The sequence below is a fragment of the Rhinatrema bivittatum genome, chromosome 8 (genome assembly GCF_901001135.1).
Source record: "Rhinatrema bivittatum chromosome 8, aRhiBiv1.1, whole genome shotgun sequence".
In the NCBI taxonomy this organism is placed as follows: Eukaryota; Metazoa; Chordata; class Amphibia; order Gymnophiona; family Rhinatrematidae; genus Rhinatrema; species Rhinatrema bivittatum.
Genome location: NC_042622.1, coordinates 174,339,803 through 174,352,710, shown reverse-complemented (window position 1 = coordinate 174,352,710; position 12,908 = coordinate 174,339,803). Strand labels below are relative to the sequence as shown.

At 43.0% G+C, this 12,908-nt stretch overlaps 1 protein-coding gene across 2 annotated transcripts in view; it reads right to left on the bottom strand.

Moving 5' to 3' along the window:
- Nucleotides 1-911: 911 nt before the first annotated feature.
- Nucleotides 912-12,908, bottom strand: part of GDPD1 (glycerophosphodiester phosphodiesterase domain containing 1) — a 41,494-nt gene continuing 29,497 nt past the window's right edge. For both annotated transcript variants that reach the window (XM_029612414.1, XM_029612415.1), the window contains exons 7-11: nucleotides 12,533-12,666; nucleotides 11,478-11,537; nucleotides 9,435-9,486; nucleotides 7,795-7,904; nucleotides 912-3,967 (exon numbers count right to left, since the gene is read on the bottom strand). In XM_029612414.1, coding sequence (XP_029468274.1) covers nucleotides 3,883-3,967; nucleotides 7,795-7,904; nucleotides 9,435-9,486; nucleotides 11,478-11,537; nucleotides 12,533-12,666 — 441 coding nt within the window. In that variant the 3' untranslated portion in view covers nucleotides 912-3,882. The remainder of the gene's footprint in view (nucleotides 3,968-7,794; nucleotides 7,905-9,434; nucleotides 9,487-11,477; nucleotides 11,538-12,532; nucleotides 12,667-12,908) is intronic.

Genomic DNA, 12,908 nt, shown 5'->3' with positions numbered 1-12,908 from the left:
CAATAGGGGGATTAACACCTATTTAACCTGCAGACAAGGAGTGAATGAGATAACGCTCATCACATGCAAATGCATGTAAATGAGCCTATTACTCATTCACTCCACATGCAAAAAAATAAACGTGCATCTTAGATGCACATTTATCGCTCAACTATTAATGCCTGCCTGGAGCAGGCGTTAATAGCTGAGCGCAGGTAAAAAGTACAGAAAAGCAGAAAAAAAACTGCTTTTCTGTACTTTTTTTTTTAAGTAAAAAAAAGAAATAAATAAAATAACTCGGCAGACCACCGAGTTATGATGACCAACGCCGGTAAACTCAGCGTGTTTTTCATAACCGGCCATACATTTTCATTACTGGCAGACGGCCGGTTATGAAAACAGACGCTGAGTTTACCGACCCTAGCGCGAGCCCCTGAGTTGAGTATTGCATGGTGTCCCCCTTAGGGGCGCCATGTGCGCATTAGGAAAGCGGGCGCTGACTTTTCAGCGCTTTATATTGCATCGGCCTCAATGGGTACTACATGAATCTCTTTAAGAAATCTACAAGTGTAAGCACAAGTTCTCAATGGTTCACCTCAAGTTTGCCTACAGAACAGTTGCTCAGGGTAAAAGTCAACAAGATGGTGTCTGCAAATTTAATTTTCACAGTGCAGCTTAATAAAGCAAGTCCACGCAGCCATTTTAAAACATGAAAAATACTTGCACCTCAGAAGCAAAGGCATTCCCCATTAGAAGATTGCATGAACTCCATAAGTTACTTTTATCAATGACTGAAGCATTGCCTGCTAGCAGTATCCCTGAAGGAGCGCGCACACATAACTCCGACCGGATTCTGTAAGCCAGGTGGGTGCAAGTAATTTACTGAGGGAACTGCTCAAGTGTTCTCTGGCATCAAAACCATCACATCGCTGTGCAGTTTCCAAATTAGCTTTATTTGAACCTTTTTACACAGCATCATTGTATATACATTTGTCAGCCAATCTCTGAAGTTTCAAGGACTTTTTAAAGATGGCATTAAGCAGTTAAAAACAGCATAACAAGTATTCAAGATCATTCCCTAACAGTAAAATGACAGTACACTGCGATTCTTTGCATCAGGGTTAACATCCCATATTTAATTTTACAGGGAGCGTCCAAGAATGATATGTACAGCCAGAAAAGCAGACAACATCATGGAGTCGATTTAAAGGAACATTCAACCCGCCTGCCGTCACCAATGATACACAGCAGTAATTATTAAAAATCCTTTTCAATAAATACATCTAAAAAAAAAAAAAAGTTAAACTTGAGAGGTTTGTTTCCTGCCTCTGCAACACTCATTCCCCCCCTCCCTCCTTCCTTGCCGTTTAGGCTTCCAGCGTAATTGAACCTGCTAAAACCAGGAGATATGGTACCAGGAGTCTTCATTTACAGCTACCCGGGTTTTCTCCTCTCCCTTCCTCCCCCACCCAGCCCCTGCAGTGACCTTTCTCCTGCCAAGAGGCACAGACCACAGTGCAAATGCCACCCTTGAAATGCCCCCACAGCATCCCTAGTCCAAGGAATAGGAGCTGGATCCGGATCTCCCGTAGGGCAGCACAGTCTCTTGGCCATTTGCTGTTATTCTGGATCCCTCCTCAAGATGGTATAAAAATGCAGCCTAAATGAAATTAGTACCCCATTGTTTTTTTTTTTTTATTCGCAATTATTCTTTTCTATGCAAAGCGAGAAAAAAAAAAGTCCCTTTGTAGCCCCCCCCCCCCCCTACGTTTGATCAGTGAAGGGAGCCACACTAAGAGGTTTTTCTCTGTTTTGTGTCTATAAGAACAGTGCTCAGTACATGAAACCCTATGTCTGTTTAAAAAACATGTAGGACCGATATATTTACAGTTTTAATAAAACCTGGAATACTGATGGTTTGTCGCAGAGGAAGCACAGCATTTGAACACAACTCTCGGCAGAGAGATTTCATTTGAAAGATGTATTTATAGCCTAATGAGCTAGAACATGCCTCAAAGGAAATGCTTAGCTCACCGTATCTGCAGTGATGTGTCTCTCTGCACCCCTCGAATGTATTGTTTCAAACTAAATTGTGCTTTTTCCTACAGTTTAGAGCATAAGAGGTGCTATGCTGAGTCAGACCAAGGTCCATGGAGCCCAGCATCCTGTCTCCAACAGTGGCCAATCCAGGTCACAAGAACCCAGCCGATCTCAAAGTAGATCTAATTCCTGGTACTCAATCCCAGAGATAGCCAGGGCTTTCTTTAGTCTACCAGGCTAATGTATTGTAAGCATTTTTTTCTAGGAACTTGTCCAAACCTCTTAAAAACATAAGCTTCAAATTTCTTGATGCAATTGCTTCAACAGGAGGGTACAAAGCTATTTTTTTTAAACAGTTGTCTTCCCTTGTACTGCCCCCCCCCCCCCCAAAAAAAAAACAAAACAAACAAACACAATAGAAGACCTCCAGTGCAAGTCTTCAATAACCAATCATTCACCTGCCTTCTGCAAGTCTGGATTAGTTCATCTCAGTTCCAACCACAAATAACTTGCACTGATGATGAAGCAGAATTGTAGATTATTAGAAAACTCCATGCAGCAGGCACAGCACATATACCCCCTCCTCCCGTGGCTGGGAGGGTACGGGATTCCCAGCCATGGTGCAGCTCAGGGTGCAGTCTGTGGTTCTAGCGAGCGCTGTCTTTCTGAAAGCTGGGCTGGAGGAGGAGGAGGAGAGGAAGGGATCAAAGTATGGAAACCCCTTGGGTAGCTGTGCATGAAGGCTCATAGGACTGTAGTCCCAGCAGGGCACGGTTTCTACTGATCTGAAAGCCCAAAAGGAAGAGGAAGCGTGGAATTCTCTCTCTCTCTATAAATATAATCCATTTACATTTATAAACAGTTAATTATTTGTAAACGTAAACCTTGCTCTCTATTGCTGCTAATTTAAGAGACTGCACGTAGCTGTGCGAACATTGCACCAGGTAAAAACACACATTTTCACGTTAACGGTGCTTTGCCACTGATCCGAAGCAGATCTCCTAGATTAGAGAATCTGAAACTACTATATATATCAAATACCTAAACTCCAAAGCCTGCCGACCAGTGCTATCAGTGTCAGAGGAACTTTGTTTTTCAGGCTGCAGCTTGACTTTTACATATTTGAACTGTGCAGTAGAGAAAAATCTAAATTTAATGTAGTTTGCTGCATGCTGCCTGGAGAGGCGAGACTGGGTTTAACGAACATACAAGGATGGTGCATGCTATACTGTTTTCCCTTTTTGGATCTTTCTACCACAGTACTAAATCTAATTTAGTGGAAATTCCTATCTACAGGGCTATAGTCAAGTTATGCTCAACTGAAGCACAGCCATTGCGCTTTATTGTATTAGAAAGCACCGTGCTGCAGCCCGATGTACAGAAAACATGCACGCACACAGAAAAAGTCTGAATGCATTTCTTGGAGGATGATATACTGTGTGTTTCACCTCTGATGCAAGCCTAAAAGTCCATAAAACAGCTGCCAACTAATGATCTGTAATTTTAGTTAATTAGCCAAAAAAAACCCAAACAAACCCCACAATCCCATTCCACATATTATACATTTTCTGGACAAATGAAGTCATTCCTCCACACTGGGAGGCAGCAAGTCCTCGAAGGTGTAAATGCATCACTGCGATGTTACAGCCGCACACGGCACAGAGCGCCCGTCACTTAAGCTTAATCCTTCTGATGCCCCCAACTGCAGAATTTTCACGCTTCTAAAAATACAGCAGAATAAGCCCACGCCAAAATCCATACATGATAAAAATATAAAGACCACGCGTTGCGGTGGGGATATATGTTGGAACAACAAGACTCGTACAGATTCGCCCGGTTCTGAAACCTCCTGCTGGATTCTCTTTACTGCCATCGGAATCCTTTGCTGGTTGCACGGACCTGTAATACGTTCTTACACCTCCGATTCTGACAGCAGCTGCATATGCGTCTGTGGGAAAGAGGCACAGCATGACAACCTTTTGCTGCTATTCCTTTGAAACTAAAACTAGGAATCATTTGCTCTGACCAGTCTAAGGACAGGCCAAGTTTTGTCTGCAAGATGCTCACCAAAGTAACCGGGCATGCTAAAGAACTGAGCTTGGAGCATTGATAAGGGGGATTACATTTTCTCGGATGACAGTGGCATTTTAGGATAATTTTAGAAGATCTTTATATAAAATAAAAATCATACTATTATATAGCTACTCCTCCCCCATCAGCAGGTTATCCACAATGAATATACACAACACACTGGATGTCCAGGTTGTGCAAATATGCACAGGCAGACTGGTTAGGCCATTTGATTCTTTCTTGCTGTCACATTTCTACGCGTATTCATAGACACAAGACACAGGCAGTCCAGATATAAGCAACCAAATGGTGTGGGGTCTGTATCGGAAGACTTATAGGAAAGGCTGAAGGATATAAATATATATATATATATATTCCCTGAAAGAGAGACGGTGTGGGGGAGCTATGGTCAGACCCTTCAGATGCCTGAAAGGTTTTACTGATACAAAAATGTCAAACCTTTTCCATTGGAAAGGAAACTGTAGAACTAGGGGGGTTCGCATAATGAAATTCCAGGGGGAGGACAACTCAGAACCAACATCAGAAAATATTTCTTCACAGAGAGGGTGGTGGAGGCCTGGAATGCCCTTCCAGAGGAGGTGGTGAGGATGAAAACAGTAAACGAATTCAAAAGGGCAAAGGATAAACACTGTGGATCCCTAAAGGCTGGAGGTAGAAATGAAGAAAAGGATGTATGGGGGTAACTCCCCACCTTATCGCTCCCTGCCTATTACTCAATATACATCCTCACATATACCCCCCCCCCCCCCCCAGGACAGGAAAAATAAATGATGCAGCTTCTCAATTCACCTCCTGTACACACCCCTCAAAATCTCATACCTTACACAACTCCTCTTACATACACACCACCCTGTCACACAGTATCCCTACATACATCCATTAAACCCCTCCACATATACATACACAACCATAATCCCAGACAGCCCCTCCATGCACGCACAGCCCTCCCACAAATACCATACACACCTCCTTTGCTACCTATACCCAGCCATACCCCTCCTACACGCAACTCCCTACCCAAAAATATACACCCCACACATTCTGCTCTCCCAGATCCATCCTCACTACACACAGCTCTTTACTCTCTCCCCTCCCCCCCCCCCCCCCCCACACACAATACAATCCTTATGCCTCTAAAGCCACACCCACATCCCTTCTACAAATCTACATTGGAAAGCAATCACAGACAGACCTCTGCATGCTATCCCTGCTTGTTTTTAACAGCATCTTGATCATAAAAAAAAAAGTAAACAGTGTGGATGAGATAAACATCTGAGTAATTACTGACAAAAGAAAAAGGAGAAAATAGGAGAACATTAGATTCCTCAAAGCACAGGTCATAGAAACCGTACGCACAGGCCTGCAGACCTGGTGACACAGACAGAGCAGAGCAATCCCTAGCAAGCATCCATCAAACAAGCCGTAAACTGCATTATTTCTCTAGAGCAACTTCCTGCGAGCTATAGAATTTCCTATTCACAGTGCAGAACAGATACAAATGAAACATGCACCACTGTTCTCAAAGACTATTACAGGGTCCTGCTGAGCAGGGCAGACTCACATATGTTTGATGCACGCTGGGCCCAGAACCCATAAGCATAACGGAATTATGCGCCTTCAGGATACACAAAACCCTTTTTCTCCTGGCCCTGGTACCCTGTTACCAGCCACATGGCAAAGCTATAAATGCCTGCACCAGCTAGGTCAGGCTTTCAAAGGCCTCTTAAACCGTGAAGCTCAGGCACGGTGACATACTGTATAATTTAACATGTCCCATGTGAACACGAGCTCAGGGCTTAGAGGACTGAGTGGAGAAGGACATGAAAGCAGTTCAGGTGGAGCGTAACCTCTTTTGTTGCTCACCAAGGACCTGATTTCCTAAAGCTTTCCTCCCACTCTGTGTCAATGGGGAAAATGCTGAGTAAACGAGGCCCCTAAGTCTTTTCCTGCAGAAGAATTCTGAGGAGAACTTTGAGCATCAGGAGATCGTGCTACATGGTAGCACAAGATAGCTTTACTGTAGACAAACAAAAAAAAAAAAAGCTGCCTATTGCTAAATTATACCTCAAAGAATTGCTACTCTCCAGAGTCCATCATCAAATTAGGATTTTACACAGGAAAAAACCCCCAAAAAACCCAGTAGTATTACAGCCCGGCTAATGCATGAACAATGAACTTTTTTTTTTTACATTTTTCAATCTTTCATTGACCTTAAAAATGTGAACGTGCTTGGTTAGATTCAAGAGAGCACGATTTTATGCATGCACCCTAAGCTAATGGAGGAAGGAACTGTATTAGTAAGTGGAGTTTTATCATGTGCTATAGACAGCACAATTACAGGTGGCTTTCATTTTCAGAGATAAAACCAAACTTGGCTTACAGATTTAACGGGATAAAAACTACTGCTTTTATTATCTAGCTATACTGGGTTAAAGTCACATTTCTAGTTTCAGAGGAGTCTATCTGCGTGATCCCAGAAACAGGCAACTACTTCCAAAAAAAAAAAAAAAAAATGTAAAAATGGTTCCTGATCCAAGTACTACTGGGACTTTCTTACTGATTCTGTTTGTGCCTCACTGAAATGATTTACACTAATGATAATGAGAAGCAGCAGGAAAGCTAAAAATACTGCATAGGACCTGCAGTGATTCTGACCTATGTTCTGCTTGTTATCCAACAAAACTTAAACACCACGAATAGGTCCAGAATATCCAATAATTCAAGCAAGATCAAGTACTAAGAACCACTTCAACCAAAGATATCTTATTTAACAAGAGATTGCAGCCTCTCACACAACAACAGTGTGTGCACTGTGGGGCAACACGGTCATCACAGGTCTCTTGTTTCGTCATTTTTTTTTTTTTTTGCATTTTAAAAGAATAAATTTAAAAGTCCATTTTTATATTATCTTCCAAAATCGCACATATCTTATAGTCGAAGAGTGGGGGCATGTATAACCGGTCAACCCGGCACTGAACAGTGTTTCAAAAGTGCAGAATGCTTGACACTCTGCCTCCACTTAGAAAAGGGTCCTTTGGTCTGTAATGGAAACTGTGTTTAAAAACGTGTCACTGGATTAACAAAGCAATCCACCAATCAGCAGCAGCCAGGAAGCTGGTCATAGATATTCACTCTTCACCTATAAGTGCGATTTTGGAAGACAATATAAAAATGGACTTTTGAACATTTTTAAATGCAAAAGAAAAAAAAGACGACAAAAACAAGCAACCTGTGATGACAGTGTTTCCCCCCTGCACACATGCTGTTGAGGTGTAATAGTTTGACGTCTCTTGTTAAATAAGAGATATCTTTTGGTTAAAAGTGGTGGTCCTTAGTACTTAAGTCTTGCTTTAATTACTGCTTGTTATCTATACATCACAGCTCTTGCATCTTTTTCTAACCCAACTATTTACAGAAATAAAATATACAATATTTAAATACCTATACTTCTATTGTGTGTGTATACACGCATATATACACACACATATGTAGATGTATGCATGTATACACCTATGGGAATATTAGGACATTGTTTTACCAACGCAATGAGGTAATAAAACCAAAACCGGTTGCATCTTTTACTGTAAGATGATGATAGAATTCTATGGCAAGGAGCCTAAATTTCAGAGCAACAAGCTCCACTGTTCCAGCTCTTGTTGGGAGTGGTAGTGTTAAGCTGAATACTTTTCCAAAAACCCTTTGAGCTTTGTGGGATAGTCCGTCATCACCCCGGTGGCTCCAAGGTCAAACGCCCTTTTGTATTCTTCTTCTTCGTTTAGAACCCAGATGTAGACCTGCAAAAACAGAGGTTTGCAGCATCAGCAAAGCCCAGCAATGCTCTCTGCCCAGGCAGTGTAAGCCAGCTAAGCAAAGACGCAGGTGCCCAATACAAACGAGGCCTCATATGATAATTTCTGTGGTGTCAGATGCGCGAGCTGCACGGCTCACTAACTCAATGGTTCCCAACCCTGTCCTGGGGACATCCCAGCCAGTCGGGTTTTCAGGATATCCACAATGAACATGCATGAGAGAGAAAATGTGTATGCACTGCCTCCATTACATGCAAATTTTCTCTCATGCATATTCATTGTGGTTATCCTGAAAACCCGACTGGCTGGAGGGTCCCCAGGACAGGGTTGGGAACCACTGCTCTAACTAATGTTCGTCCCAACTGATAAAAGTATGCAATGGGGACAAATGTTTAAAGGGGCCTAGTCATTTAGCTTTGGGAGTTAGTGCAGGTGGCTAGATCAGCCCCTCTGGAGACGGTCTCAGGCTTGAGCTATATTCTAACTGTGGGCAGCACCAGAGGTTGAGGTTTGGTGGGGAGTGGGAATTAGATACCTTACTCAGATGCCGCTATAGCAGACTAAAATCTAGTTGCTCGGATGTGGGGCTGCTAGATTGAAGCTCATTCTCCGCCATAGACCTAGCTTTGACTGAAAATGATTTTAACTTAAGCCACTGAAAACCCGGAGTGGTTACATCAGGTGCTCAGCTGCAGACTAAGTATCATCTCCAATATATAAAAAAAAATTCAGGATTGGCAGGAGAAGAAAAGATTGGATGGCCAAGATGCCTGATATAGCCACTGGTTCACTCAGGAACATACATTCATACATCCAAAATAATAGGGAGGAAAGGGGGGGGGGGGGGGTGAAATAGTATTGTAAATGATGGACTGGCAAACTGTACTTTGTTGAGTTAATTAGTTGCACTTCTTTAACCATGTCTGTTCAATACCGTGTTATATACTTGTTTATTACAATAAAAATGTAAAGAAAAAAAAATATAGAGATGCTCCCAAAATAAATCCAATTTTATGGATCAAAGTGACTAAAATGCCAGGGATGTCCTAGCATTTTAGTCACTCATCCATAAGGAAAATAATGCCATGCTTGCACATGTTGGATCAATTATCCCATTACATACTTGCAGAACTGCTTAGACTTCCATTAAAATGATTTTATACAGTAAGAATCACATACACTACACATCCTTTAAAACTATCAGAGCGCTGCATGATTGGCACTGGATCCAAAATAGTAAATATTCACAAGGTCTTGGAAAACTTGCGGATCCAGTACTCTGTTTCCCACGTGCAGGGAGCAGAGCTACGCGTTAGAAATGAATGAACCAGCCAATCTGACAGAACAAGCTGTCTTTCCTCCAGCACTGGTCCAACATCCCTGCAGCAGACGGATGTCTAAGAATCAGTTCCAAGATATCTTGCCTTATGGACTTCAGAAATTTTTTTTACAAACCACACAGCCATGTGCTCTTCCCTTTGCCCAGCCACACCCCCCCACCCCCTCATACTGTACCTGAATGCCTCGGGCTGTCAGGTGATCAAATAACGCTTTCCTCATTAGCAATCTGAAACAGAAACATACAAACTCCAGTTCTTACCATCTTAAACCACACAATAGTTTTGGCACATGCATTTAATAGCATCTGGGGTGTGGGAAATTATGTATGACCTTTGACATGTGGGAACTTGAAGGACGAAAACCCGTGTGTGTAATTGCTGGTTTCAATTCATCAATTCTGGTTACTCCCTTGGACAGCTGTAACCCTTCACGAGTGCACCACAGTGGGAAGTGCATCAGCTAAGAAACGCAATTTGCACAGCTGCTGCCAAGCTGCTACAAGGATAAGACTCCCCGTTTGCAAACTCAGGTACTGAATGAAAACTGGAGAGCTAATCAAGTCTTTATGGTTGCCACGTCCCACCTAGTCACTGGGTTTCTGCCATGCTGATGTAGCAGAGCCAACGGGCTCCATTTTTGTAGGACAGGTTAAACCAGCTGGCAAGCCCTATGAGGATATGCTGTCAAATAAGGTCACCACTGGCCTACACATTTTTAATCTTTATGGAGATGTAGCCACTTTTCATACCTACATATGTGTATGTATGAAAAGAGGAACGATAACTTTTAAAAAGGCACACGTGCACACATTTGTTGGCCTGCACCCAGGGTATGCGGCTATTTTATAACATAAGGGCATACATGTATGCGTGTTACAAAATATGCCTGAATGCACGCGTGTGAGCGCAATTTTAAGTGAATGCGCGCAAGTGCCACTTCTACCACGTAACTGGAGGGATTTTAAAACACACGTGCACCCAATGCCGTTACCAGTTTTCCCAGTTTATTCAGGGATAGGACTTCCAAACCTCCCTAGCTTAATAAGCTTCCTTTCTCCCCTGCTAGCCCCCAACCCTCAAAACCCCGCTGAGCTATTTAATCTTTATTTTACAGCTTACACTCCATCTCATAGCAGAAGTCAAGTTATGTGGCAGGGGACCCCTGCACATGCCAGTGCACACAAGCATTTAGGTGCAAATTTCAAGGGGAAACCCAGGACCTCCCACATCCTGCCCCTTTTCCGGAACTTTTAATTTGTGCACGAGGCAGGAGATAGGTGCACACTCAGGCAGCTTTTAAAATCCACTCGGTGCGTGCGGGGCCCAACATATTCGCGCTATCTCCCGATTTTGGCCTGCGTCGAGCTTTTAAAATTTGCCTTTGACCGTGTGTTGCAAACCAGTTTGGAATATACACACAGCCTTAGTAACCGAGCAATCCTAATCAAACACTTTCAACAGATACAAAATCTCAGGACATTTTCACACAAGTGGTCCTCATGCCCTGGGAACCCAAGGGCCCAGCATTAAATTGATCGACATTCCAGGATCCATAGCTGCCCATTTCTCTCTAGAGTTCAGCCGTTGACCGTCTACGTCATCCTGATTATGTCCGCAGGTGTTACTGCAGAATAATGACCAAATGCCCTTCCCCCTCTTCCACCCCAGGGTCCGTGAGGCTGGCCACAGACAACTGTTGCCTGAACGCTGGGCTGTCAAATCACCGTCGTCGTCGTCCCCCCCCAGCTCCACGTGGATATATATATATATATATATATATATATATATATATACATATATATACACACACATACATATACACAAACACATATATACACACACATAAAAGCCAGCATGCAATGGCTTGAACAAGCAAGAGCATTCCTCCTATGGCCTGGAACAGAATCGGTGCTGCAGACCCAGCTGATCTGAAATACATTCAGGGGGCCAGATGTTTACAGTGACTATGCTCAGGAATGCAAAAATCGAAGCGCTTGAATCTGGGCCGCCCTATTCGCTTGTCTAGCTTCATCTGTTCAACTTGAGCCCTCTTCCGGCCCTGCCCACTTTTTAAGCACACAAACCGGGAGGAATTTCAAATTTGCCAGATCTAGGTGCCGAACTCCTTTAAGCCTGGGCGTCTAGACCTTTTGAATACCCACTTCTCATTTGCAACTGGGGAGGAAAACAGTAGAAACAACAAAATGTGTTTTCTTACGTATCTGCAAGCCAGATGACAAATTTTTGGCTTCTGGAAATTTTCTCTGGTTCCTTAAGTCTATTAAAAAAAAAAAAAAAAGTACATTCTAGGTTATTCACCATATTTTCACCAATGTTTTTGTTTTTTGCTGTACAAACCAGCAAGCAAAAGAAGGCTCCCCTCAAAGATACACAGAGAATGAACAATGGGCCAAATCTCTCATAACAGACACTGTTTTCGTCTGCATAGGAGTTTCTATGGGGGGGGGGGGGGGTGAAGTCAAATGTACTGTCCTACACCTTAGTTTGGACAGCTTTAATTGAGTAAGAGCTAATGCCCTGCAACTTGTTATATTTTGCCTGGCTGTGCCTTAAATGGGCAGCACTTCAGGTCCCTCGGCACAACGCAATACATTTTCCCATTTTGTGCCCATGGAAAAACACCGATTGAACAAGGCTGGATGCATAATTAGGGTTTCGCTCATACCACCTTGTACCATAGCGGGTGAGATGGATATTAGTGATCATAAGGCCCATCCCTATCCAGCTCTCTAAGGAAAACCTTCTTCCTCATATGCGAGGTAACTGCTTGTTTTTCACGAACTAAGGAAAGCAATTTAAGCCAAGAAATGAGGTTTTTGGCTTCCTAATTACATAAAAAAGAAAAATATGACAGTTTTTGAGGGGCAACAGACAGACAGTACGTGAATATTTTTGTCCTTTTACATCCCACTGCAAAACTTTAAGGGATGGAAGGAAACTATGTACAAACATTTACATGCACACATTCAGAATTATGTAATTAAAAAAAAACAAACACACACACACACACAACCCTGGTCATTATTATTAACTCTTTTCTGATCTTGGCGGCAAAAGGCCAGACTTGTTTGCAGATCACAAGAAGAATAGCCCAAAGACGACAAGCATGCGGCTTCAAGACCACCTCTAAAAGGAGGAACCTCCAAGGGCCCGAAATCTCATGCCCATTGTCGTCTTTGAATATGGCCAAGACCACAGGTGGGGAAACTCTGCATTGGTAGGTGGCCAAGGATCAACTGCACTCTGCTTTACTTCATTATGATCAGAGGCATGGGGATCTCCAGAAACTGCTCTCGTAAGGGGATGAACGGCAGGAGGCCCGTGTAAAACAGCCCGACAAGAAGCAGGACCCGCTGCAAGCAGAAGAGAAGGGGAATTTCCATGTTCTGTAAAGAAAACGAAAAGGAAAGAGGGGTTTTGTTTCTTGTTTGCTTTTGTAGTTTAGGAGGTAGGCTGGCTTGAACAGCAAAAGCAAAATACATCTGGGAAGCTACACAATCGCCATGGGTGGACCCGCATGCCTGAATCTGTATCACAGTTGGTGGCATTCGCTGTAAATGCTCACCGGGGCATTTTTCCTGCATGCTCTCATGGGTTATTACGTAGAATATTGCCTTTGCAAGAGCAT